A 26,487-nucleotide genomic window follows, 5' to 3' on the forward strand; every position below is an offset into this window, starting at 1 on the left:
GCAAGCATTGTGAGGTGTACTGTTAATGACACCACATCTATCTGGTAGTATGATGCTCAAAGTACCTATGTGTGGATAGTAATTCAACTTCAAAAGTTTATTTAAGGGATGCTTACCAGGTAGTTTTGTTGATATCAAGACAGGGGTACATGCTATTGTTTAGCAGAAGATGGCTATTGTTTTAGAGCTAATGCTAATACATATCCGAGACTAGAAAAATATGGGAGGGGGGTGGACTGCACATACAGGAATACAGTGTATGATAACGTTTGCAGACCATTAATTTTGTTCTCCTTTGTGGAGAGATGTATATAATTCACATCCATTTATGGCAGAGAGGATACCATTTGAAAGAAAAATAAAACGAAATATAGGCGTTGAGCTGTGCATTCTCCATGTGTAAAATATTTTTGCCAAAAATCTAATGACTTGCATTCTGTCAAGTGATTATATTCATTTTGATAAATGGGATGTGTGTGTACATTGGCAATGCTTCAAGTTTGACAAGGGTATTTGTGCATCTAAACATTCCTAACTTCATTGGATGTAGTGGACTCTCCTTATATACTGGTACTGTTACTTTAATCCCCTGTGTGTAGCGATGTACATGTATGCCATGAAAATAAGAAGTTTATGGCCTGTAATAAAGGGGAGGTATGGTGTCTGTAAGTCCTCTCAGTGTTATTGAAAACATCGAGATGAAGTACTGTGCATGCCAAATATTTTGCAAGGTTTTTATTTTCGTGAATTTTGCAAGTCAGGTGCTATTGACAAATTAGAAACACACAAAAATGTTAACTCTGATCCCATCATGATGATGATGTGCATGTATGCATACATTTCTCTGTTCAGTCCCATGCTCCACAATTGTGAATTCAACCACTCGAGAAATCGATGGGAAGTCCTGATTCTCGAGAAGTAAGATTCGCTATTGGTGTATACAGTAGTCATGAATGGTAAACTCATAGTCCTCATATTGGTGAAGTCCAAGGGTTTTAACATCTGTATGCACATTATGCCAAACAAGGGTCAAGGGTCAAGGGTCATGATGAATGAAAGCTAGGAATTAACAGTCTCACATTGCAGTCTTTGTTGATCCTTTAAGGGGGAAAAAAGAAACAACATCCAATAACAGCAAACCTATTCAAAGAGGGTGTTCAACATGGCATGTTTGTATACCGCAGCCGGTCATGCTCAGTGGCTTGTTACAATATGCAGACATTCTGCTTGCATGTGTAATGGCATTTTTTTCAGCTGAATGCAACAGGAAAGAAAAAAGAAAGAAAGACTTGGATTCTTTTTTCAACGCTTACAAGGAAACCAACCTTTCATATTTTCATGTCTGTCCTCTGGCCCCCTTAAAACCACATGTGCTGTATATCATTTCTGTTTCTCCTTCCTTTATATATATATATATATATTATATGTATCGTGTATATTTCCATCCCTTCTTCCTAAAGTTTCCATCTGGTATTCTTCTGTTCCATCTCTTCTCCTGCTCCTCCTTTTCAACTCTTCTCCTGTTTATGTTTCTCCTGTATGTTTGAAACGCTCATGAAGGAATTGAGATACCTTCTCATAAGTATAACTGTATGTATTGTGTATTCCAATTCAACCACAAAGTCTCATAAATAGGAAACAAAAAAAAAAAAGACACTGTGTGAATTTCTTCCCATTCTTGATGTGAATTTTTGCATTGTTGGTTTATCAGCCATGCTTGGACTAGCAGTTAGGTCACCTGTTCGCTTAGGGTGCAGCTTATGCAGTTGTTTTGTTTTCATTCAAATTTATGTTTTCTTCTGTTTTGTTTTTTGTTAATTGTGTGTTTGTGTTCTTCTGTATTGTGTGTTATTTCTGAGCAATAGCATTCTGGCTATGATTCAAAACAGAAACGGGTACTGATGGCATTTGGACGTTTGGCTCGAAGGTATTGCTGGTCTGGTTTTGTTATGTAGGTTACTGTTATATCTTGTAATTTTGTGAGGATAATAGAATCTTAGTCCAGGACTGAAGGAAAGAGGGACCTTGTGTAGTGATGGAATTTTTCATGGGGCAAACATGGTTAATAGCAGAAATGTTTGAGGTTTTGTTATTTTTAGTATGTTAGTCTTTTTGTGTGTGTGTGTGTGTGTGTGTGTGTGTGTGTTTGTGTTTGATTCACTAGCCTGTGTACATGTTAGATGACTGAGAAAACAGCAGTGGAATATGTCATAACCTAGCCATGGTTTGATATACACAATATGTAAAAGGCATGAAAACAATTAAAGGGGAAGAAATCTCCATAGTAGATCTATGTCTGTCTTGGTCAAATGTTTGCACATGTTGGTGTGAAAAATTCATTTGCCCAGAAGGTTTCATGCTTGTCTCTGCAAAATAGTGAAGCTGAAAGATCACAACTAAACAAATGGCTAACAATGTGCTGTAAGTTAAGACATGTCTGTTTACTGGAAGAAGGCTGTTTGTCACATGACCCCGATAAAGATTGTACCTTAAATTATGGCCTGATTGTCCCATCTTGTCGTATCTTGTACATGGAAAATGGCAAATCTTTATCACAGTGTGTTCAAAGTTTCAGCTTGGTCACTGTGGCATAACACGTACCGGATATTGTTGGTCACACAGCTTTCATTGGTCAGTGCACTATATTATCTGTTGTGGCATACTGGTCCAAATGCCAGGATATTGGAGCAAGAGGTCATGTAGTGGTCAATCAGTCACTTTGAGTCATCCATGACATTTAGGGTCAGTGTGACCGTGTTGCTAGTGTGGATGGGCTTTAGTGCCCTTTTGTTGATAGTGACATGAATTTGCAATTTGTGCAAGAAATCCATTAGTTGTTATGGTATCTCATACTTGTTCATGGTTTATAATCAGAAGGGAGTTTGTGCATTTATTTTTTATGTAAAGAACACAGAATGTGATGTTGGTTCTTTTTCTGAGATGTTTTGAGTTCAGGTAAACATTTCAGGTAGTTAAACTTCATCTTAACTCTATCTAAGCTAGTTTTTATGTGATAAATATGTTCACACACGCACACACTTGTTGGATCTTACATGTGAGAAAATCTTTGTTTTCCTTCCATACAGTTAAAACACATAATTACACACCTTGCCTCATGTAAAGTAACTTTGTTGAGCCAAGTCCATTTTCTCACTCGAAGTACCATGATCCTAAAAAAAAAAAAAAAAAAAAGAGTCTGTTCTTACTGTGCTTTTATTCTTTCGCATATTATGTTCCCACTCCTTCTCAGAAGTGATGTGCAACCTCTGTGACGAGTGCTGTAAAAATCTTGTCGTGTCTTCTGCAGTGCATGTCTGCCCATGGAACAGCTAAGTACTGAAATCTTAAAAGAAGAAGAAAAGAAAGAAATGCAAGAATGCAAACTGGTCACACCATTTATCCCCAACAACCATGCTATGATTCCTGTAATTGGTCAAATTAGGTATTTCTCTGTGAATTTACACAATAATTTTTACAGTTGGTTCATCTTTGTCTGAATTGTGGATTTGAGTTTTCACTTTCCTTCTGTCCAAGTGCAAGCCCAGCAGATGAATGGTCCTCAGTTTTAAGCTTTGTCTGTGTGTATCCTCTTCTTAACTGAAGAAAGATTTTTTTTTTTTTTTTTTGGGGGGGGGGAGGGGGAGAAGTAATTGTAGGGAGGTTCACAGTCGAGCATGATTGAAGGTGTGTGTGCCTGTGTGCATGCATGACTAAAATGTGTGTGTGAGTGTGTGTGCATGAAATATGAGAGTTTGTTTATGCATGGACATATGTACAGTTTTATGAGTGCATATGTGTGTGTATCGTGTGTGTGTGTGTGTGTGAGTGTGGATGGTAATTGCGTTTTGACTGATGGAGTGATACAGTATTTACTGTCAGGCTTACAGTAATTGACACTAAAATGTAAAATAAATGAGAGAGAATTTTGTGATTGGACACGCTCCAGAGAACTTGGGATTATATGTCTTCATCATAGCATGACTGATAATCAATATTTTAGAGAATAATACTAAAAACGTATATTAGTTTTCAGGTAGTGGTATATAATGTAGAAATGTTGGCCACTGGTGTATTTCGGTGCCGTATCTCAACGTACGCATATGAAAGGTACAGTAAATATATCAGTTTAAAGCGATCCTGTGAATGTCGGTAACATTTTTTAAGTGCCACAATCTTAATGAACTTTGTTGTGAAATGCTCTATCAATATTGTACAATACATTTGAAAATATGATTGTAATACAGTGTATTTAAAAAAGGAAAATTGAAAAAATATTGTAAACATACTGTGACAGCAAATGAATTGTAAAAAAGGGAAAAAAAAGAGGAAAAAGTCTCCATTAAATTATTCTGTACAGTTACAAACTCTGTGATGTGCAGGAATACTGTTAATGTTGTCATTACCAGCTGTTGTTGTATACTAGTGTATGATTGTGAGAGAGAGAGAGAGAAAAAAAAAAAGAAACATGAAAGGGGAAAAAGCATTCTGCCTATTGCTGCTTGCTCATTTAATTAAATGTCATTCAGTTCAGGATTGGTGTTATTGTCTATAGAAAAAATTTGTTGTGCTCAAGGTCATTTTTAGAAACTTTGCATGATTAGCCGTGGGAGAGACATTTTTTTTTTTCCAGCAATGTGCTCCAGTGGTTCCCCCATATACATTGTATTTGGCAGAACATGATTTGTTTCATCAGACTACCCAAGAGTACTGTTCACAGTTTGATTACATGTACCATTTGTCAGATAATGCCAGCGAAATATTGTATTTTGAGAGTTCTTTGATTTTCATTTGATATTCTGATGAAGAACAAAATGAGAATGAATTGAATTTAATGGAGACTACCCGTACACTATGGCGTGTTGATGCATTGGGGTCTGATGTGATGCAGCACTCTGAAGCGTCTGGGAAATGCTTTAAAGGGATCGTATAGTTTCGGTTGAGACCGAACTTCGGGTTTCTAACATTTTTTGGTGAGACAATAAGAAACCTTTCATGAAATATGAAAGAACATGTAATTCCAAGAGGAATTCAACATTTATTTGATGAAAATTAGTTTGAAATGGCTGAGATATTAAAAACAGAGCGATCCTAATAAGAGGTTGGACCCACCTTTTATTACGATCGCTTTGTTTTACTTTGTTTTTGGATGTTTCAGTCATTCCAAAATCAATTTTCATCAAATAAATGTTGAATTTCTCTGAATGGTATGGTCTGTACTATTTCATAAGTGGTCTCTTGGTATCTCGCAAAAAATTAAAAGCCCATTTCTCTTCTCCACCAATACTATACCATCCTTTTAACTTGTAAGATTGGGACATCATTTGAAGACGGAGGCCCATAAATTATCATAACTTTATATTATTATGACATGCTGTTGACTGGTTATCAGCCAATTTGGAAAAAACATTATTTTTCCTGAACCCTGCTGTTAAATACTGAAAAAAAGGGGAAAAAGGAACAGTTGGCATCTCTGTACAGTGTAAAATGTAGAAGACACAAGAAAAGGAAACAAAATACTACTCTATGTGATGTCATTTTACAAAGATAAAGATATTAAAGAGAATTCCATAAATCCAAGTATTTTATGAAAAGCACACATTCCATCCACTTGTTACTGATATGTTTTACATGTTATATTATTTCCCCAATTTCCTGAACGTGGTAAGTCAAATGCTCTTTCATTATGCTAGAAAAATTAAAATATGTAGAATTTTTTTCCCCTTTCCTTTCTATACTTTCTGTGACATCACAAATTGTAATCTTCTATTCCTGCAATGATGGCATGTGAATTCATACCAAAACTTTGAAATAATTATGACTTGAACAGATTGGTCAAAATTTCCCCAAACTTTGTTACATTCTACAGGTGTACTTACATGTACATTTCTCCATTCATTGACTCCACATATATATTTGTGGTAAAACTAGGTACAGTGCCCACCTAGCAAAACGAACGTGGTGATGTAGAAATTTTGTTACAAGTTTAAATTCAGGTCCTAAAATCATTATCTAGGCCTTATACGAGTATATCTTTATTTACTTCATTTGTTCGGCTGAAACGACATTTTGATATCTATATAGAACAAAAGAAAACTGCTGGTCCCGCAGACTTTGTTGTAACTGGAGTCACCTGTACAAGAATTGGTTGATATATCTTGGACAAGGAAAGTCGGGGGGGGGGGGGGGGGGAAGAATATGGACTGAAGAGGAGAAAAGAGAGAGTCATTGACGGACATTACTCCATATAGACGGGGGGGGGGGGGGGGGGGCATTTCATGAAGCATTTTGTCTGACAACTTTGTCGGATAGATTTGCTGTCAGCCAATCACATGCAAGGATTTCTGTAGCTTGTAACAGTTTGTCAGACGAAATATCTGACGAAATGCTTCATGAAATGGCCTCCAGATGGGTGACTCACTTGTGCAAACATTTCACACCATTTAATTTCACTCACACTTAATTTGTCAACCTATCCATGACCACCTGTGACTTGTGTGGAGAAGTGTGTGGATATCTTTACTAGTAACATGCCTACTAAATGAACTGTGTCCCCTTGATTAAATACGTATAGTGTCGATTGATTGTAAAAAGTACAATCTGAACTTTTCTTGCCATCTGTGCACATCACCACACTGGTCCCAGACTGTGAAAGCACTGTGTGTAAGTGTGAGAAAAAAACTTTACACCTCATTGGCTACTTGTGCATTGTGCCATGGGGACATGTTCCAAACTTTTGTACACATTCAATTTCTGTGAAACAAACATGCAGTCTTACATTTGTATGTCGGTCTATTTAATAGTAAACTCGGAAGCCGAGCCGAGGTCCCCGTTAAATATTTAATCCATGCAGAGATTTTACTCAGTATTATTGATCCTTGTATATTAAACTTAAAGGTGAATCTTGGATGCAGTTAGTCATGCTCCATGGTGACCGTGTATGTTGTTCCCTTCATTTTAATTCACCAAAACTTTTTTTTAAACTCTAAAATTACACCCTGATGTAGACCCTTCCATTGTCACTCAATGGAACATAATACATCTTTGACAAATCCTTCCCCCACCCCCATCTCCTTTTCTCCATACCCAAACAACCAAACTCATACACTCACATTCACACCAATAAAGAACATAGCCCACATGGTGACATGACATTTACTCCTGCAACAATTGCTCAGGTCTTATTTTCTCCAAGGACTTGGGTTAGGGTTAGGGTTGTGATTGGGTTTTGGGTTTAGTTTGATACGAGGATTAGGATTAGGGTTATGTTTGTGGGTAGAATTTGTTGGGCTTAGCATGCAGATATTTCATGGGGGCAGGTGTCCCAGGAGCAAATATCATGGAACCATCTCATACAACCCAACATCTAAACAGTGCATATAAGCCATACCCCTCTGAAGCTCCCACCCCCATTGCCATACCTGCATTCACACTACCCTTTGATAAGAATGCTGATCAAATGTGAATATTTAAAGTGATGAATGCTTAGTCTGAACACAGGCAAAAATGACAACGGGAAGGGGAGGTCTTGCAATACCCGACAGCAATGGCAGTCTAAAATCTTACTCCTTTGAGAAGTAGAGATGTACATTACAACAATGTCAATGTACGAGTGATGTTTTGCCAGTGTGGGGGCAGAGATGTGCCACTGTATGCCTTCTACGGTCCCTCCACACAAACATGCAGCCTAGCTAAACTTGTCCATAAGCCTCACATACACACCCGTATGAATTCACTCGCAATTAATCACTGGACACAGTGGCCCGTATTCACAAAGGTGGTGTTAATCAACAACCTGGCTCAAATTTAGTCCATGGACTATTAAAACAAGCGTGAAATATGCATACCTTTCACATGCGCATATCAACGCACAGTTATTGATGCTGGTTACACAATCTTCTACATGCATTTACCCACAAGAAATTGGCATAAACCCTGTACTAAATTCACACCACCTTTGTGAACACTGACCAGCAAGGCAGAAAGATGGGGCCAGCGGCCCAGAAACATGAGGCCAGCACGAGATGTATTATGGGGAGACATTGAGAATCAAAGTCCGTCTTTTATTGTGGTAGTTATTGTACCAACAGCTGATGGTGATTTACTATAGCAAACCAGGTGTTGCTGTCTTTTGTCCTTACATCCTCTCTGTAATCAATGTAAACTGTGCAAAACTAGATTTAGTCTAAGACGGTTACTACAATCGGAGCTCCAAAACTGCCACTTATTGTCTTTTTTTTTTTTCGCTTCACCATAAGCATAATAGACATCAATTCTACACTTTGTATGTATCAAGTACATAAACATTTAAGCTGGTACACTGTATTACCTTAATCTACAGTGAATTAAAATCCAATAGCCCCCATCCTTTGTCTGTTTGTTTCTGAGACCTGAACAAGAGCCCTGACCTAAAGATTGCTACTTAATGTGGCTTATTTTTTCTCTCTCTCTGTGGAATTAATTCACAAACAACTCTCTCAGCTGTTCTGGAATCACAAATGTATCAAATTCAGTGAGTATTTGCTCCTACAGCTTGAATAAACTCGTCATTCTTCCATAAGTCACAACCAGCATAAAGATGAAAAAGAAAAAGAAGAAGAAGAAAAAAAAAAAGATGATCCCTTCAAGCAATTCTGGTCTTGGAAGTTACCATGAAACCATGACCAAAAAAAAAAAAAAAATAGGAGCACAAAAAAAAAAAAGACAGACAAGCTTTATCACCAAGTCATAAACCTGTATTTGCTGAACATTCTGCGACATTTCCTCTCGTCTTCACAATGATTACATGAAGAGAATCAGCCAATTTTCTCATTTCCATATAAGTAGAGAAGAGAGAATATATAGACAAAAAACATCTTCATTACAGTGATGAAACAGCAATCATTACTTTCTGCACACAGGTCAAACTAACACATATATTTTTTTTTTTCATTTTTCTTTTTTTTTTTTTTGTTATCTAAAACAAACACTGTGTAATGTCGTACATGTTCCCAAGTACAATTTCAACTTTCGTCCAATATGCTTGAGCTTCGTATTCAGTGGATACTGTTATGCTGCGGCAAATTTGAGGAATTGTTTTGAGAGAGAGGGGGAAAAAAAAACCCAGAACACACCTCTTAAGGAAATGTTCCATTGTATTTTTTCCCCATTTTGGTAGGCATATTTGTATATCATCACAAACCATAGATCGGACTAAGCACTTAGGAAATTGAATTCATACAACAATGTACCTTGCAAATTCCTTCATTATGCTTATGCTGTGTCTGATTGCGCCATTACAACATAATATGTCTATATAAAACACTAAATCCACATTCCTGGACAGGACCACACGCATAAAGAGCATGTACCAGTACACCATTTGTGCTAATATCAAACTTTTGATTATTTCATATAGCAAACTAATTTTCTGTCTGCAGAAACAATGGCTTGGTCTAGTGTGTATTTGCTGCTTTCTAAACCACACAACAATAAGTATCTCTGATAATTCTGCTTATTTCCCTCCAGCCTGCACTCTTTGCGTACACTGAATTTGTACAACTTTACCATATTTTTTTTTTCCTTCTTTGCTCACTGGAGACATCTGCCAGCCAGTGGCTCAAATATACATGCCAGCTCTTTCTATACGAGAGTGTGAGTATGTGTGTGTGGGAATATATATCACCATACACGTACTGCATTAAGTCAGTACAATGCAAGCATTCAGTTCATCTTTTTCTTTTCTTTTATTTTAATAGAATGATTTACAGAATATTCCCAGCCACTTTTTTTTTTCTTCTTGAGACATCAAGCTTATTAAAGTATAACAAAGTATGTGATCTCCCACTGGCACTATCTATTCACAAATATCTTCATGGATAGTTTCACAGCTTTTTCTCTTCATTTACAAGGGGTGGAAGGTGTTGGGGGGGGGGGGAACAGTGCGTACCAAAAAACATTCTGGGAACCATCTTCTGTCAAGATGTGAAGCAAATAAATGCACTTTAGTTTTTGCATTCTTGTGTAACATATCTAAAACGCCACAGTCACCCGTTATCTACAATGACAGCATTTATGTTGAAGTGCAGAATCGACAAAACAAAAACAGTAACTAAAAATCCTTAAAATATCACATTATTCACAGAAGCTCGATTTCATTAAAAGAACGCAAAAAAAAAAAAATCAACTGGCACTTATGAGTGTGGAATCGAGTGAAACTGGTGCAAAAAGTTCCAACTGTGGAGCGGTCAAATTCACAGAATCACGTGGCATTTGTAGTCTCAACTCATCGGAGACGCACACCGGTCGCGGCTCAAAGAAACACGCCAGATTGGAAAGAAAGCATTACACAACAAATTCAACCCAGGTTGAGTCCCAACTCGCTCGACATCATCTCTCCCCAGTGACACGAAAAAAACAATGGAAACGCATACAAAACAGAGAGAGAGAGAGAAGATACAATACTTCTGCATTGACAAAGCTAGCCTAGCCGTTTCAATACTAGCGCAATAGAAGCATAGGCGAGAACAGATGGAACAGCTGATTAATGAGACTAAATATATACACATTCTTTTTTTTTTCTTTTTTTTTGGCTTTTTTTTTTTTGTCTAAATGTTGCTTTTGCTCTGCCTAACAGGTTTATACGAAGCTCAAAAAAGTTACAATATCTTACACAATATATGTATACATTAAGTTTCAAGTGGATATATCACACAATCATAGACGTCTATTATCTTATGATGACTATAGTGCATGGCGAAGTATCTCTTCCTTGATGTTTTATTATAAATATGTGCTGTTTTGACAACTTGGTTCTCTGAACATCTACCACTAATAATCCACACAACACTCAATAAATTATTTCATTTCTACCGATAAAACCTAAACAAGTGCATTTTAGCGATTTTTTTCCTTGCATGTCTTTATTTTGTCTTTCGTGACGTTCTTTTGTGTTTTAAGAGTGAGAATATTAAAATGAAGTGTGCCGATACACAGAAAGGAGGTAAAAATAATGAAGTTGATTAGTAGTATGATAGTGAAACAAGAAACACACAACTGCACTGTAACATGTCCCTTCTATCTGTGCCAGGTTGGATCTGAGGAGCGATCCTGGACCCTCCACCGTTGATTAAGAAGCCTCCTGCCCCTGTTCTTCCAGGTCCTCTACCTCTGGCTCTGCCTTGTCATCCTTATTTGATTCTAGACACAACAAAGGAGAGACAAGGGCAAAGGATTAATTCAGGGATGCCAACCTTGTAAGCAGCACTGTAGCATTCTAAGGGCTGAAAAGGCACTTCTCACTGAAAAATTTTTACCTCTCTAGCAACAGACATGTGTAGTAATACAATTTGGGGAAGAAAAGAAAAGAGTATTTTCCATGGAATCTGCAGTATATTCAACAACAAAAAGAGCAAAACAAAACAAGAACAGCCTAAAATACTGCAAAAAGAGACAATAAAACAGTATAAAAAAAAACCTTCCTTTTTAAAAAAATACCAACTTGAAATTCCTTCATATTAAAATGATAATATTGAAATTGCCTAACAATGACAACATTTCAAACAGGATGTAGACTTCTGAATCATCAATGAAGAACATTATTGAAATACGGACTGTGTACTATGGACGAGCTGTGAAGTGCTGACATTATAATTTTATCTAATCAGCATATTTGCAGAGCACACTAACATCACTGCTCCATGAAAACATGTTAAGCACAAAATATTTCACATTTCGTAGCAACCTCAGCTCATGCAAAGACATAGAAAAAGAAGGCACATCCACACACTATATCAGCACCCTACACTTGCTAGTTTACTCACGCATATCAGATGTCCACAGCGTCAGATTGTCCCTCAGAAGCTGCATGATTAGCGTGGAGTCCTTGTAGCTATCTTCGCTCAGGTTGTCGAGTTCAGCAATGGCATCATCGAAGGCTGCCTTGGCCAGGCGGCAGGCACGGTCGGGCGAGGACAGGATCTCGTAGTAGAACACGCTGAAGTTCAGTGCCAGGCCCAACCTGAAGGCACATGAACATGGTCACACAGAAACTATTACAACACCTAAAGCAAAGTGATTACTACTCAAGAGGGAAAAGATATCAGATTTTACATTATTTGCGTAATTGTCAATGCTCATGAAAGATCTAAATTGTCACTTTTATTAGGGGACTTAATAATGGTTTAGGGCGAATTGCTGGTCACCATCCTCCTACATTCAAGAGAAAAGTATTGAATATTCATATTAGTCTTCCTTTCTTATTTCTGATTGGTTACTGAAGAAGAAAGGATGAAAATTTAGATGCCACATGAATATGCAATCAGGACTGCTGTAAACAAACTGTTCTGGATAAATCATTGTGCATGCGCATGCCATCATGGTGATTCTATGTAAATTGAGAGTGTGCGAGTACGTGTGATACTATGAATGCCTGAAGACTCCATCCCCCACTCTTTTCACTTTGACAATCTGCACACCTGATTGGGTGAGTAGGCTGCAGTTCTAATGAAGCGATCTCATTGGCCTTCTTGTATGCACCTAAACTGGAGTCAGACGCACACTTGCGTGCATCAGACTTGGAAAATTCAGCCAAGTAGCGATGGTAGTCTCCCATCCTGCAGAAGGGGTAAAGAAACAAAAGACAAAAACAAAAAGATGGTAAAAAGAAAGAAACACACACATTTCAGACAGTTGTAGATTTATTATGCAGTGTGCAGAGTGTGGATAATGCTCTGCTGTTGTTTCTTAACTCCTTTTTTTTTTTTTTTTTCCAGTGATAAATATTCTGAAGCTCAGCCTCACAAACAAAAGCTACAGTCTCTATTCCAAGAGGATCCCTAACCTGTTGAGGACGAGTCCGAGTATACTCGGGCAGGCATCTATGGGAAATGCGTGTAGCAAAATCAAACTGGCCTCAACAGGGTAAATGTCTAACGAAACATGCAGTGTGCAGTAATGGAGTGGATCAGTTCAACCTTCTCAATATTCTAAGAATCTGGTCAATGACACACTACTCTGAACAACCTCCATCTAGTCTAATAAGAAAAAAGACTACACTTGAAAGTCATTCCTTTCAAGCTAATATTTTTTTTTTTTTTAATTCTCTAAGGGGACTTTGAAACTTAAAGGTCACTGTTCACTGCTTTATATCTGCAGCTCTTGGAATGACTGAGGGATATTCTTTAGCTCTTAGTCAATGGTGTGGGGGGGGGGGGGGGAATGTCCAAAACTGACCTACTTTTAACATTACCCGAACTCAGGATTTAATATGAAAACAGTTAAAGTAGTATTGGTAAGTGACCATGCTGACTATATTGTAATGCTCCCTCTATCTACATTCTAGTCATGCACACTATTCAAGAAAGTAGGACAAACTCTGGGCATACACTCTGACCACATGACGATAACTGAGTAACGGAGAACTTACATGACTCATCACAGCTGCATGCCTGAATTATTCCTGGTAAGGTATCAAGTACATCCCACCAATTCTCTGCCCCCCCCCCCCCCCCCACCACTTCTCATTTTGTTACGTCGTTATGGACTGCTAGTATGCTCTACAATTCACCTAATGCTCTTGTGTAATAGTTACACAACAACCTAAAAAACACTCAAGAGGAAGAATGGAGATTCAGCTCAATGGCCCGAATTCACGAAGGTGGTACAAATGAAACCATGGTTTAAACCATGGACAAAAACCATGGAGCGCCAAGTGTCGCACGGAATATTTCGTTACGAAATTGGTCATTTCGTCGACAAAATGACCGTTTCGTTAACGAAATTATCATTTCTTTCACGAAATGTTCATTTAGTTACAAAATGTTGTCATTTCGTTACAAAATAATCATTTCATCGACGAAATGACTGATTTCGTAACGAAATATTCCATGCGACATTTGGCGCTCCATGGTTTTTGTCCATGGTTTAAACCATGGTTTCATTTGTACCACCTTCGTGAATTCGGGTCATTGAGTACAGGCTATGCAAGGGTGGGGTCACATAAAGCACTATGCAGCATAAAGCCCACCTCACACTATACGACTAACAACTATATGACCTTAAGACCCATGAGACCCAGTCCTACGACCTGCCAACACACACTTTACAACCTGACCTTAAGAGTAGGCTAATGACTGTTTTGTCTTTAGTAAATTTTACAAATGAGTATTAAGCGCACATACACGCGCTTGTATATATCTTGATTGGCTGAAAGCCCATGACTGGTTGTGGAAGTTCAACATGTCAAATCTCTACAACCGGCGCTAAGACCCAGTCGTACGACTGGAAACTGGCAAGACTGGTGATGTCACACTTCCGGTCTTAAGGTCATACGACCGGTCGGATCGTATAGCGTGCAGCGGGCTTAACTTTCTCCGATTGCTTATTACTGTTTTTATACACAACTTTGTTCAGATTGCCTAACATGTTAATATACAGGGAATAATTTAATTTCAAGGGCCTGTCACACCTTTCCTACGTGCTTCACGCGGGTCAACTGCCTGTGACTTGTGGCAGCTACGGGTCTCCTACTGGTGTTCTGTGTGGACTTCTGCGGGCAAAAAAAAAAAAAAAAGTTTTGGTCATGATCAAAACTTGGCTGCACGTAAATCAAACTTGCGTGCGCACCTCTGGGCCACTACAGACGAGATACGTGCTTGGTACTGTCAGGTGCAGGCCAACTGCAGGGACCTCCGGGTAGCAAAAAAATTCCCGCAAGGCTTCCCCAGACATGGTATGACAGGGCCTTGAGCATGCTCAAAACTTGTTCTGGGTGAATCGCAGGGGTTTGCCCACAAAGGTACGCTCAGAACACCAGCAGGAGGCCCTTAGTGGCAGCAACTCGCAGGCAACTCTCCCGAAGGTACTTCACAGCTGTACGGTAGGTACTTCGCAGTCCCCTTATGTCGCTTGTAACTGAAAACTGATCGATTTCAAAGTTCTCACGCAGGTCACACAGAATACACGCAAGTTGCAGGTAGGTAGCACATGTCTAGCAGGCAAGACGGAAATGCGAAACTCGCCAACATCCTTGTCCGCACGCAGAAAATTCTCCTGCGTGCTGCAAAATCCTTAAGTGCAACAAGCCCGCGTATCTTGCCAGGAAAGGTGTGACAGGGCCTTAAAAAATTGAATAGCAACTCCTGTTGGACACACATATTTTGAACAAAATGGTGTACAGTTCTGTGTAATGAAATTGCTACACAAATGAAATTTTGTATCACAGTCATATCAAAATGCACAGAAATAAAACGTCAGTTGAGATTAATATAAAAGGTGGACTACATGACTGGAAACAAACACGCTGTTTAAATTTGAAAGAGATCGGTGTTTTCAGTTTTCTTTTAATTGTCCACTTGTCATCATTTAACTCAGTTGTCACATGACACATCTTGAAATTTTTAATCTCACATTTTTTGGACATTGTTAACAATCTTGATGACCCAAATCTAAGCATTAGTATTACCACATTATTCTGAACTTAACAACAAGGAACAATCAAACAAACAAACAAACAAAAAACAAAACAAAAAACACACAAACAAACATGGCTAAATACTTTAAGCAATTCAGATTAATCTTTAATAACTTCTGGTTAAAACACTTAAAAAACAAACAATACATTCATTGATGAATGATCTCTTTTAGTATTGTATCAACAGAGTGTCAATCCAGCGAGGTTTTGAGGTACTCACATTTTGTGGTAGAAAACCCTGGACTCTGGCAGTTTGGCATTGGGAATCAGAAACCTCTCGAGCAGAGATAGGATGTCGTTGCAGATCTCTGTCAGCTCCTGTTCAATCTGGTAGGGTATAGAGAAGAATGAAATCTGTGGTGAGACTCTCACTCCGATCTTGTCTATCTATGACGACAATCATGTAAATGTATACATTGACAGATACATACAATACATCTACATTACATTGTGTACATTTTACACTAGGTGTTACGAAAAAAAAAAATTCCCGATTTTGATCCTTAACCCGTTGAGGATGGACTGATTTTGCTACAACACGCATTTCCCATAGACCCCTGCCCGAGTATACTCAGGACCTATCCTCAACGGGTTAATGTACAACTGTAGTTTGCATACCGTACACTAAATTGTACATCAGATGACAGTGTCATCGATGTGAGTTAATAGCTGAATAGTGTACAATTAAGTTGGAAGTGATTTGAATATGAAGACATTTGAAAATCAGTTTCATTAAATCCATGATTAATGTTAAAGTTAGGTTCCAGATTTTGGTAAAATTTCAACCCTCTGTACATGATGTGTGTAAGTGTGTGTTAACAATGAGCCAAACAACAGGCATGAATACCACCTTTTCAGAGCTCTGCTGACTAGGCTTTTGGTCCCTTGCTCCGAGGCACATGAATGCTTTATTAATAATTCATAATGGACAGCCCTGGGCCCAGCGAGTCTGAATTCATAGTAAAGGGTAAAATGCATGCACATGAAAAAAGTAAGCACACGTTTCCATGTGCTTGCATAAACTACATTTCAGGATGAATAAAGACTTGCTGATATAGCGGAATTTGTCATTAAAGCATTCAAACCCTAGCCATTGTCTGGGTGTTAACCACACACTCCCATACACACCAACTAACCCCTGTGCAAGGTTAAAAGTCTAAATTAAAAATGAATCTTGAATTTAATGAAACTGATTTATGCTTTCATTTTTAAATTCATAACTCCAAGAAAATTGAACAATATTCACCTATTGCTCATATCAATGCCAGTGTTATCTGATATAGTTTTTGAACTACTAAAGATCAAAAGTGGGATGTGTGTGCATGTGTGTGTGTGTGTGTGTGTGTGTAACACCTATTTTACACCTATTACATTGTATAGACGACAAATACTTCCAGCTAGCCTTGACCCTAACTTACCTGGGCTATTTTGTGAGCTTACAGTCCTGCGGGAGGGGGGGGGGGGGGGGGCATGATGGCCCCCCCTTATGATCAGCCGCGATTCGCGCATTCTTTACAAAAATTGGCACACACATCACTCATGACGCAATCTACAATAGGGCTGTGTTGTTAAATTTTAATAAATCGCTTTATTTTATTTTACGTGAATTAATTATGTTAATTTATGCATAAAATTAGAATTTGACTGGAAATCATTAAATAAAACCTCCAAACTTCAAAATTTTTTGCTTGAGGACTCTTTGCAGGATTCTGATTTAATTTAGGTCAAAAAAAAAATTGGTATCAATTTTAATTTCTTATGTATTTTATTGTTTTTATAATTTCTTATGTATTTCCTTGTTTTTCTACTTTTTGTTTGTTTTTTCAATGAGAATCATTGGCAACACTATTTCAATCATAAGAAACATAAAATTAACTGTTTTTAATCACTAAAAGTAAAAATAATGATACAGTTACAAATTTCAGATAGAAACCTGATTTGCATTGGTTTTGTACACAAAATCACATTTTTGAGCAATTTTCAGTCTGACATGCACTTTACACAATGTTGCGTAACTTCGAAACCGCATACACGGAGGTCGTAAATTTGGTCTTAAAAGTTGCACAAGGCTTCAAGGTAAATTGTCATGAATCGCCATGTGGATGCGTTCTCGCGTTGCGGAGATGTCACACGAAGTGTCGAGGGGGGGGGGGGGCATTATGCCCCCCCCCCCCCAGGTAAGTTAGGGTTAACATAAAGCGACTACCAGATCCTTTGTTATATATTTAGGTACAATACATGTACATACATGCACATGTGTATGTTATACATTCTGTTATGCATAAATTTAATTTCAGTTATTGATAACACTACAGGAGAAAATCACATGGATAACAATTTACAGGTTTGCTCTACTACAATTGTACATGACTCCATGAATAATTTTCAGTTCAACAAGCAAAGAAACTGACATACGTACACCATGTAAGAAATAATTGTTACTTTTAAAATAATCCAAAAATATAATCTAAAAAATCTATTTACACGAAATAATTTTCCTGGTATCGCATAGCAATTTGCTATGCATTTTGGTATGACTGCTATACAAAATGTAATTTGCATAGCAGTTTCATTACATAGACTTGTATACCATTTTGGTGAAATGTATGTCCATCGACAAAAATTGCTATTCAATTTCGAGAAGGAAAATTATTCCCTGATTTAGCACATTTTTCACAAGAATGTGAATGTGGGCAATGCTGACACAAGTGTATTCATTGTGAGAGCTCAGTTTGTCTAGTTCGTATGCTCCACTTATACATTATACACTTTGGGTATTAAAGATGACTGATATTTTTTTTTCTCCCTTCTGGCCTCGTTTTATTTCCTTTTTTTTTCCAGCAATATAAAACTCTATAGAAAGAGGAGAGAAGAGCCAACAAGCGTACTCCTCTTGATATACACAATGTACTTTAAGATACACATGAGAAAGCATTTCCCTACGGAAGAAAATAATTTTATCCTACAATGTTTGTTTTCTTTCTCCATGAGACAAATCATCACATAAATGATCTGCCTACTTCAGACTTGAAGATCCCTGCAGATGGTTCACATAGTGTATGTGTGGTAGCTGGGTTTGGGTTCTATATGATATAAAGCCCACTCTTGTTTACACTTGCAGCTTTGATATTAAATCAGAGGTCTTGGAACTACAGTACATGTACTAAAGTTTTTGACAATGCAAAATCATTAAAATATTGAAAAAAACACACAGGTCTAGAAATGTCACTATGGCGACGGGTATGAATGCCATACTATCACATTATTCTCCAATAGCAGAGCTGCCAAGTCTCCCTGATTCTACAGAGTCTCCCTGAAAATGCCAAAATCTGTTCATGTCTGAGAGAATATTAAAATCTCCCTGATTTGGGAATTATTTTCACCCATTGAAATGCATGTAACACACAGATATCTCCCTGATTGCTGTGTGGAATCTCCCTGATTTGGATGCGGGAATGTTGGCAGACCTGCAATAGGTCCGTTGTACATCTTGACAATGGGAGATGACAGTTTCACATGATTAGTGAAAAACTAAAATGACATACTTGAAAGTTTGATGGCACAACCCTGATGTGTTCAGTGTTAATACATAAATGTACACATGTTGTAAGTGTACATTCCTTGAAACAAATTTCGTTTGGATGGCTGAATTGTTTCAGGGAGCAAGTATTTGGGAATTTGAGCATTTTACTTGACCTTTGACTGCTGCCCTTAACCCTAATCCTACCAGGCTTTTTTGAGGGACTTGAAACCACCAGGGGGGCTTTTTGCCCCCCCCCCCCCCCCCACCCATCAGATCTCGGTTGTGGATCGCACGATCCTTGCGAAAATTTGCACTAAGTTAGAGGCCAATGTAATCTACAAGACAGTATACAGTTGAACCTCTCGTATCCGGACAAGTCGGGACCGGGGCTCATCCGGATAAGGGATTTGGCCGGATACGGGAGACTCAATGCTTTATACATGTACATATTATACATACACATGTACTGATGTAGCCCATTGTAGTACCATGGAGCTAAGAAGTAGCTCCATGGTAGTACCACATGTAGTAATGTGTATACTGCAACCTTTTCATTGTTACACTCAGTAACAGACCCCAAAATAGAGGTTCGTGTTTGCAAGAATGAAATCATTTTCTTTTATAAATTCTTGGGATGACTTACCTTAATAATTATTAAGAAATGTATCAAGTATATGTAATTCATGTGTGTTTGTGTAGGAGTTCTCAAGGAGTTGAGAATCCCCCTTTCCTCCCGTAATTATTAAAAAAAGATAAAAAAATCACGGCGAGATTGCGTCTGGATAATAGAGAGATCCGGATAAAGGGAGGCCGGATAATAGAGGTTCAACTGTAGTTAGATTTTTCAAATTTTAATTTATGTATTTTATATTAATTAATTTATGCTAATTAATGCAAACATATTTTTTGCCTATTAATAAACAAAATAAAGCTCCAAGACTTCTAATTTTTGGTGAACATATTCTTTTCAATATCCTCAACAATAATATTGAAGCAAAAATTCAGCTTCATGATCATTTCTATGTATTTTATTGTTTATTGAATTTCTTGTGTATTTCTTTGTTTTTTACTTCTGTTTTTTTTTTTTGTTGAAATTTGTAGCAGAAACTTTTTAAAGCATAATCAGGCTAAAATAAATCATCAGCCATTGAAAGTAAAAAATATTTATTTTTATATGAATTAGTTGCAAAAACACAATTAACACTGGATTTGTACACAAAATCAGATTTTTGAGCAATTTTTGGGTCAACGTAATTTTTTCAAAGGGGTGTGGCTTCAAAATGGTATGCCCGGGAGCGACAAATTTGGTCTCAAAAGCTGCACGATACTTGAAAGAAAAAAGTCATAAAATGTCGCGGCAAAGCATCACGCGTTGTGGAATAATCACGCGAAATGTCGAGGGTGGGAATAGGGTTGTGTCCATGGCCCACATCTTTTTTCAAATAAACATTTACAGGTAACATCCAACTTTCTTGGCAACTGAGCTATTATCAAAATGTAACAATGATAATAATGGTGGCTACTTGTATAGCGCACAGGTCTACCTTTTGGTGCTCATGGCATTTCAACAAAATGAAAAGATATAGGCCTATACAAGTACAAACATGACAACAGAGAAGAAAATATCAAACAACAAACAGATACCAAATAAAAAAAAATATATAATTGTTTCGAACATGATACATTGCATTCATAAGTCTTCAGTGTGAAAGAAACAGATACATTTTAAAGGTGCCTGGTCCCGGTGTGTTAGTCAAATGAGTACTCGGGCGCACGGCGCAAGTTGCCTATAGAGACCTACGCTATCGACTTCTCTTTGGCGCTTACGCTTTAGCCTACTTCCCCCGAGTGCGAAGAAATCCGATCCACTGTAGTCAGTGGGGCTCATGATTCGGCTGAGGGGGATGACAGCTGTAGCAAACTTCTTTTGTGACGTCATAATAAGAAGCACATATGCACGCACCCTGGCATTACTACAGACTGCGCGATGCGCAGAGAAGACAACGAAGGCAACGTTACTTAGCAACACCTACGCCCTTTACTCTTGATGACAGCTCAACTTCAGCAATCTTCGTATCAATGCTAACGGTGATCGGCAGTATCATCAACAGCACCCTCTACACTACCGGGACTATGCATCTTTAAGTTGGGCAGGGATTTGAATGTTTCTGTACATGACAGTTGCCATAACTGAATAGTGATGCCACATAATGGGGGAAAATAGTATTTTCACACAAGTAGCACCTGTCTAAATGTGTCCATTGTGACTATTGCATCAACAATGTTGCGCAACATGGATGAGGCGCAGCCGCATGCATGTTACACCATTGTGTTAACACTCTTGCGTGCGCTGCACCACTTATACCCTCTCCCCTGTGCATGATTTGTATACTATTGTATGCTCAATCTGCTACAAAGTTGAGCCTCGTAAGTAACACCTGTTTGGGGTGTAAAGTCTCTCTCGATGGACTCGCTTTGTTTGTTGTTGTTGTTCTTTTTTTTACAATTAAGCAGATGCACACAAAATTATATGGGGAGCACATGTTAAAAAAAAAATGCTGTAAAAATTATACTTTCATCCACAAAACCTCTCATGACATCTAAATACCTTCAGATACTTCTGGCTTCGAAAGTTCTGTACCATATGTCCCAGAAAAAAAAAATGACAACAGGACCCTCCGCAACAATAACTTTAAAAATAGTGAATCAATCCAAATATACTTTCAGGGTGTGAAACTATACCGTGTATAACTTATTACCCACATTTTGATAGAGTACAAAAGGGGCCTGAGCTTTCAATCCTAGCAGAATCTTCGTCAGAGGCAAAATTTTGCCTCTGACAAAGATTCTGCTGGGATCGAAAGCTCAGGACCCTATTGACTCCATTTTACTCCACTGGCCCACCACTATTGGATAAGCAGTTTTCAGCAGCTTTTTTTGCTACCCACATTTTCCTGAAAACCCCATTCAATTTGCTTTAGTGGTCAAAGAGAAATGGGGATTTTCGTAGAGCATGTCAGGAATCCCTTCCTTCAAAGTTCTGTCCACTGTGTTCACTTGTAAGATGCAGTTCCAAGAGCATCTAAGTGCTAAACTGGGAAGAATCAGACCCATGACTTGCTTTACATCGATCCACATTTCTCTGTGACAACTTTATGAAATTCAATGGGGTTTTCTGCAAAATGTGGCTAAGATGTTATATTTTTAAAGACCCTGAAACAACATGTAGATGGTTTACTGTACACGGCAAATATTTCGCGAGGCTTTTATTTTCACGAATTTCACGAGTCAGCTACTATTCGCGAAATTAAAAACACGCGAAAATATTGACTCTGATCCTGATCTGAATGCGACGTACGCATACACATTTCTTCGTTCAGTAAAGGACTCTACAATCGCGAACTAAACGACTCATGAAATCATCGGAAAGTCTCGATTCGTGAAAATTTAGACTCCCGAAATATATGGCGTATACAGTAATCATACTGGAAGTTATCAATGCGAAAATCCTGTTATTATTATTATTATTTATTTATTTATTTTTTTTTTGGGGGGGGGGGGGGACATATTGTATACCATACCAACATCCCACTACTGAATGCACCATACACAAACTCACCTTGGCCCGGTACTCTTTGGAAAAATCTTTGCCCTCTCCCTTCTCTTTGCCGTCACTCTTTGACTCAATACTGCTGACTATACGCCACGATGCACGCCTCGCTCCAATCACATTCTTGTACGCTACTGACAGGAGATTCCTCTCTTCTACAGACAGATCTTCAGTTGATTCTGCTACGTGTTTCATGTTCTCCACCATTTCTGAGAAGAAAAGAAAGGTAAGGTGAACAGTTTACCAGTATGTACAATGTAGGGTCGAGTCAAAACTTGACGATCCCAATAAATACATGGAGTGCCTTGTGCCACAAAAATGAATAAAAATGTATGTTCACTCTTGACAAAAGGTTGCTGCATCATATTAAACTTGGTCCCTCTCTACAATCTCATAACACCTCTCACTCAACCAAACTACATAATGTACCTGGTAGAGCAATTAAACTTTGATGCCTTAACCTTATTTTAGACTCATTATATTCTGATACACAAAATATTCAGGATTGTGCCTTAACTTTTTTTTCTTCCTCAAAAGAAACATTTGACAATCTTTTTGTAGCCACAATACAAAATTAAAACAATCATTGGACTTTTCCTGCATGACCAAACATGACAACTTTCACATGACAATTTCAACAAGCATTTTAAAGGGATGATACAGTATTGGTGGAGATGAGAATTGGGCTTATAACTTTTTGTGAGATAGCAAGAAAACACTTATGACCTAGTACAGAGCATACCATTTTAGGAGGAATTCAAAGTTTATTTGATGAAAATCAGGTTTGGAATGACTGAAGCATCCCAAAACAAAGTAAAACAAAGCGATTGTAATAAAATGTGGGTCCCACACTTTATTAGAATTGCTCTGTTTTGGATAACTCAGCCGTTTCAAAACCGACTTTCATCAAATAAATGTTGAATTCCTCATGGAATTACATGCTCTCTCATATTTCATAAAAGCTTTCTCATTATCTCACTAAAAATGTTAGAAATCTAAAATTAGGTCTCAACCAAAACTATACCATCCCTTTAAACAAGATTGCAATCAACACCTAAAAATTTAAAAATCCTTTGGAAGGCCATCTCAAAATTTTGGTATTCAAAATGAGTGAACAATTCACAGATTTTCCAAATACTTTTAAGACAAACTGGTCACTAACGACAACTTGAAATCATATTTAGATGGCTGAAAATTTGTTGCTTTGGACAGTTCAAAATATCACATGAAATATCATGCAGTATGTAGTCATACACACTCATACTATTATCAAATCATTATAGAATCATAATCATGTGAAAAATCATAAAATCTTCTAGAACTGTCTACATTCATTGCCTCATACAACTTTACATAGTTCAACAGATAGCCTGATTAACATCTCGGGCGTACATTGCACATGTAGTAGACAGAATTAATTTTTTAATTGTATGCATGCCAGATCAACTGACCTAGCCATTTGCACTTAGAGTGATATGGACCTGAAACTGAATACCAGATATGTACTATCAGTATCACTTCACACATGATCTGTGACTCATCTTTTGTATCAATCACTGTATTAAAGCTTTAATCAGAACATGAGCATACAAATACACACACACACACACACACACACATGTATTTACATGTCCATTCAGACATACATTTTACATGTACAGATGTACAATGTATGTACATGTACATATCCTCAGAGTCTCCACATGTCGGACAGCAATAATATTAACATGCAGTTTTATCATGCCTAAATAGATGTTTCGCCTATTCTGCAACGGCTAGGCAGTCGAGGGTTCATCTGTATACAAATGGCACCGGTCACACTGAGCATAATGCTCTATGACTCTCATGCATCAGCACACTGGTGAATCCTATGTAGGCAGGAGGCACTTATGCACGCTTTGAAGCCGTCAGTGTATGAATGTATAAATGAATGAATGCCCTGTGGGTGGGTATTACTGTACAGTACTCTGACATCAGGGGAAACAATTTTCCAGCACACTTCCTCAATGCAGTTAAATTTCAATTTTAATACAGAGTAAAAATTTCACTGGGGAAGAACAGGTAAACATTGTAATCATCTTTAATCACGAATATTTCAAGTTGATGTTCAGTGTAACAGCAATTCTCAAGGGATCAGTACAATGTCCTGCATATCAAACTTCACCTTCGAACCATTTTTATTTCCCAAGAAAATCAAACTTTTGACTGTTTGTTCCAACGGACATGCTTTACAACAATAACCACTTGGGCTATTAAATGAATACCGGTACACATTGTACAATGTACACTTACATTGCATGGTACATTGTATGTTCCATGAATTACATACATTGTATGTACACTGGTTTTTATACCCTGATACAGACTCCTAGGCCCGAATTCATGAAGGTGGTACAAATGAAACCATGGTTTAAACCATGGACAAAAACCATGGAGCGCCAAGTGTCGCATGGAATATTTCGTTACGAAATCAGTCATTTCGTCGATGAAATGATTATTTTGAAGCGAAATGACAACAGTTTGTAACTAAATGAACATTTCGTCCACAAAATGATAATTTCGTTAAACGAAATGGTCATTTTGTCGACAAAATGACCAATTTCGTAACGAAATATTCCGTGTGACACTTGGCTCTCCATGGTTTTTGTCCATGGTTTCAACCATGGTTTCATTTGTACCACCTTCGTGAATTCGGGCCCTATTGTACAGTGCACAATGTACTGTACCTGTATAATAAAAAAGGAACATTTATGGCCAAAAATAAAATGTGTAACTTTCTTTTGTTTTATATATTAGTATGACATACAAAATGTAACTGCCATAATTTTCTGCATGTCTATTACTGCATATTCAAACTTATTTTTGGTAATTCTTCAGTCAGGAAGTTACATACTGCAAGGGTTCTGGTTTACACTATCTGTGAGCCTACACAGTATTTCACCAACAAGGAATAGGAAGCAGTATAATGCTTTTCATGATGTCAACACTCTTGTAATGATGTACATACATACTGTACATGTACTTTGGTCCAAACACTATATAAAAGGGGAAAGAATAAAAATCTACCGTACTTAAAAGCCAAGCCACAAATGGAGTTGACTTGATACCCCCCCCCCCCAGCTGATGAACATATTTTCAGAGAATGAGGAAGTGTCATTTGGAGTGTACAGTATATTTCCCTACTGCTCAGCATACACTGCAAAAGAGCCCTTGCATGAATGTACAAACTGTACATGTAGAAAGATAAGTACAGTACATGGTAACTGATTTTGGGTTGGAAGACATTTTTGCCCAGCTGCAGTCTCTGCAATTAGTGTCCCACTCTCCCATCCGTAAGCATGAGACATTGCAATGCCAGTCGACGACTCACAGTCTACTGTACACTCCCACACTTATTGTACATTGTCCTTGCAGAGATACCAATACAGAACTGGGAGGGAAACATGCTTGGTCCGTTGATTTGCTACCTGAATGCTCAATCACAGCTTGAAAGCTGGCAGAGATAAAACATGTACTCTCTTTCTCTCAATACAGTTGGCATGCTGTAGAATTGCTGCTGCCCAGCAGCTGCACAGGGCAAGGTTCTGTGGCAGTAATTTTGTCTAATGGCTAAAGAATGCAGTTCAAGGGATTGATTGGTTTAGAATTTTACTTTCAGTGCATACACATGACCCCTTGTGAAACAATCTATGTAACAAGACAACCAACAGTCTCGTGCAAAGAAAATGTTTCACAAAGCTTATTCTAATTTACACAATTTTGTTTAGAACTGTCCTAAAAATCCATCATTATCTTTCAACCATGAGCATGAACAATAGCATGTATTGCAGTCATTTGCAGAAATGCCATGAAGCCACCAAAGTTCTATTCTACTACAAAATGCTACACAGTACCAAATTTGTAAAG

The 26,487-nt window shown here is 37.8% G+C and overlaps 1 protein-coding gene across 1 annotated transcript in view; it reads right to left on the minus strand.

Moving 5' to 3' along the window:
- Positions 1–8,026: 8,026 nt before the first annotated feature.
- The window catches only part of LOC140227516 (uncharacterized), a 31,276-nt gene continuing 12,815 nt past the window's right edge, over positions 8,027–26,487 (minus strand). The window contains exons 2-6 of the mRNA XM_072307917.1: positions 22,591–22,790; positions 15,669–15,775; positions 12,453–12,590; positions 11,799–11,995; positions 8,027–11,175 (exon numbers count right to left, since the gene is read on the minus strand). Of these exons, the coding sequence (XP_072164018.1) occupies positions 11,105–11,175; positions 11,799–11,995; positions 12,453–12,590; positions 15,669–15,775; positions 22,591–22,790 (713 nt within the window). The 3' untranslated portion in view covers positions 8,027–11,104. The remainder of the gene's footprint in view (positions 11,176–11,798; positions 11,996–12,452; positions 12,591–15,668; positions 15,776–22,590; positions 22,791–26,487) is intronic.

This window comes from Diadema setosum, chromosome 4 (genome assembly GCF_964275005.1).
Source record: "Diadema setosum chromosome 4, eeDiaSeto1, whole genome shotgun sequence".
In the NCBI taxonomy this organism is placed as follows: Eukaryota; Metazoa; Echinodermata; class Echinoidea; order Diadematoida; family Diadematidae; genus Diadema; species Diadema setosum.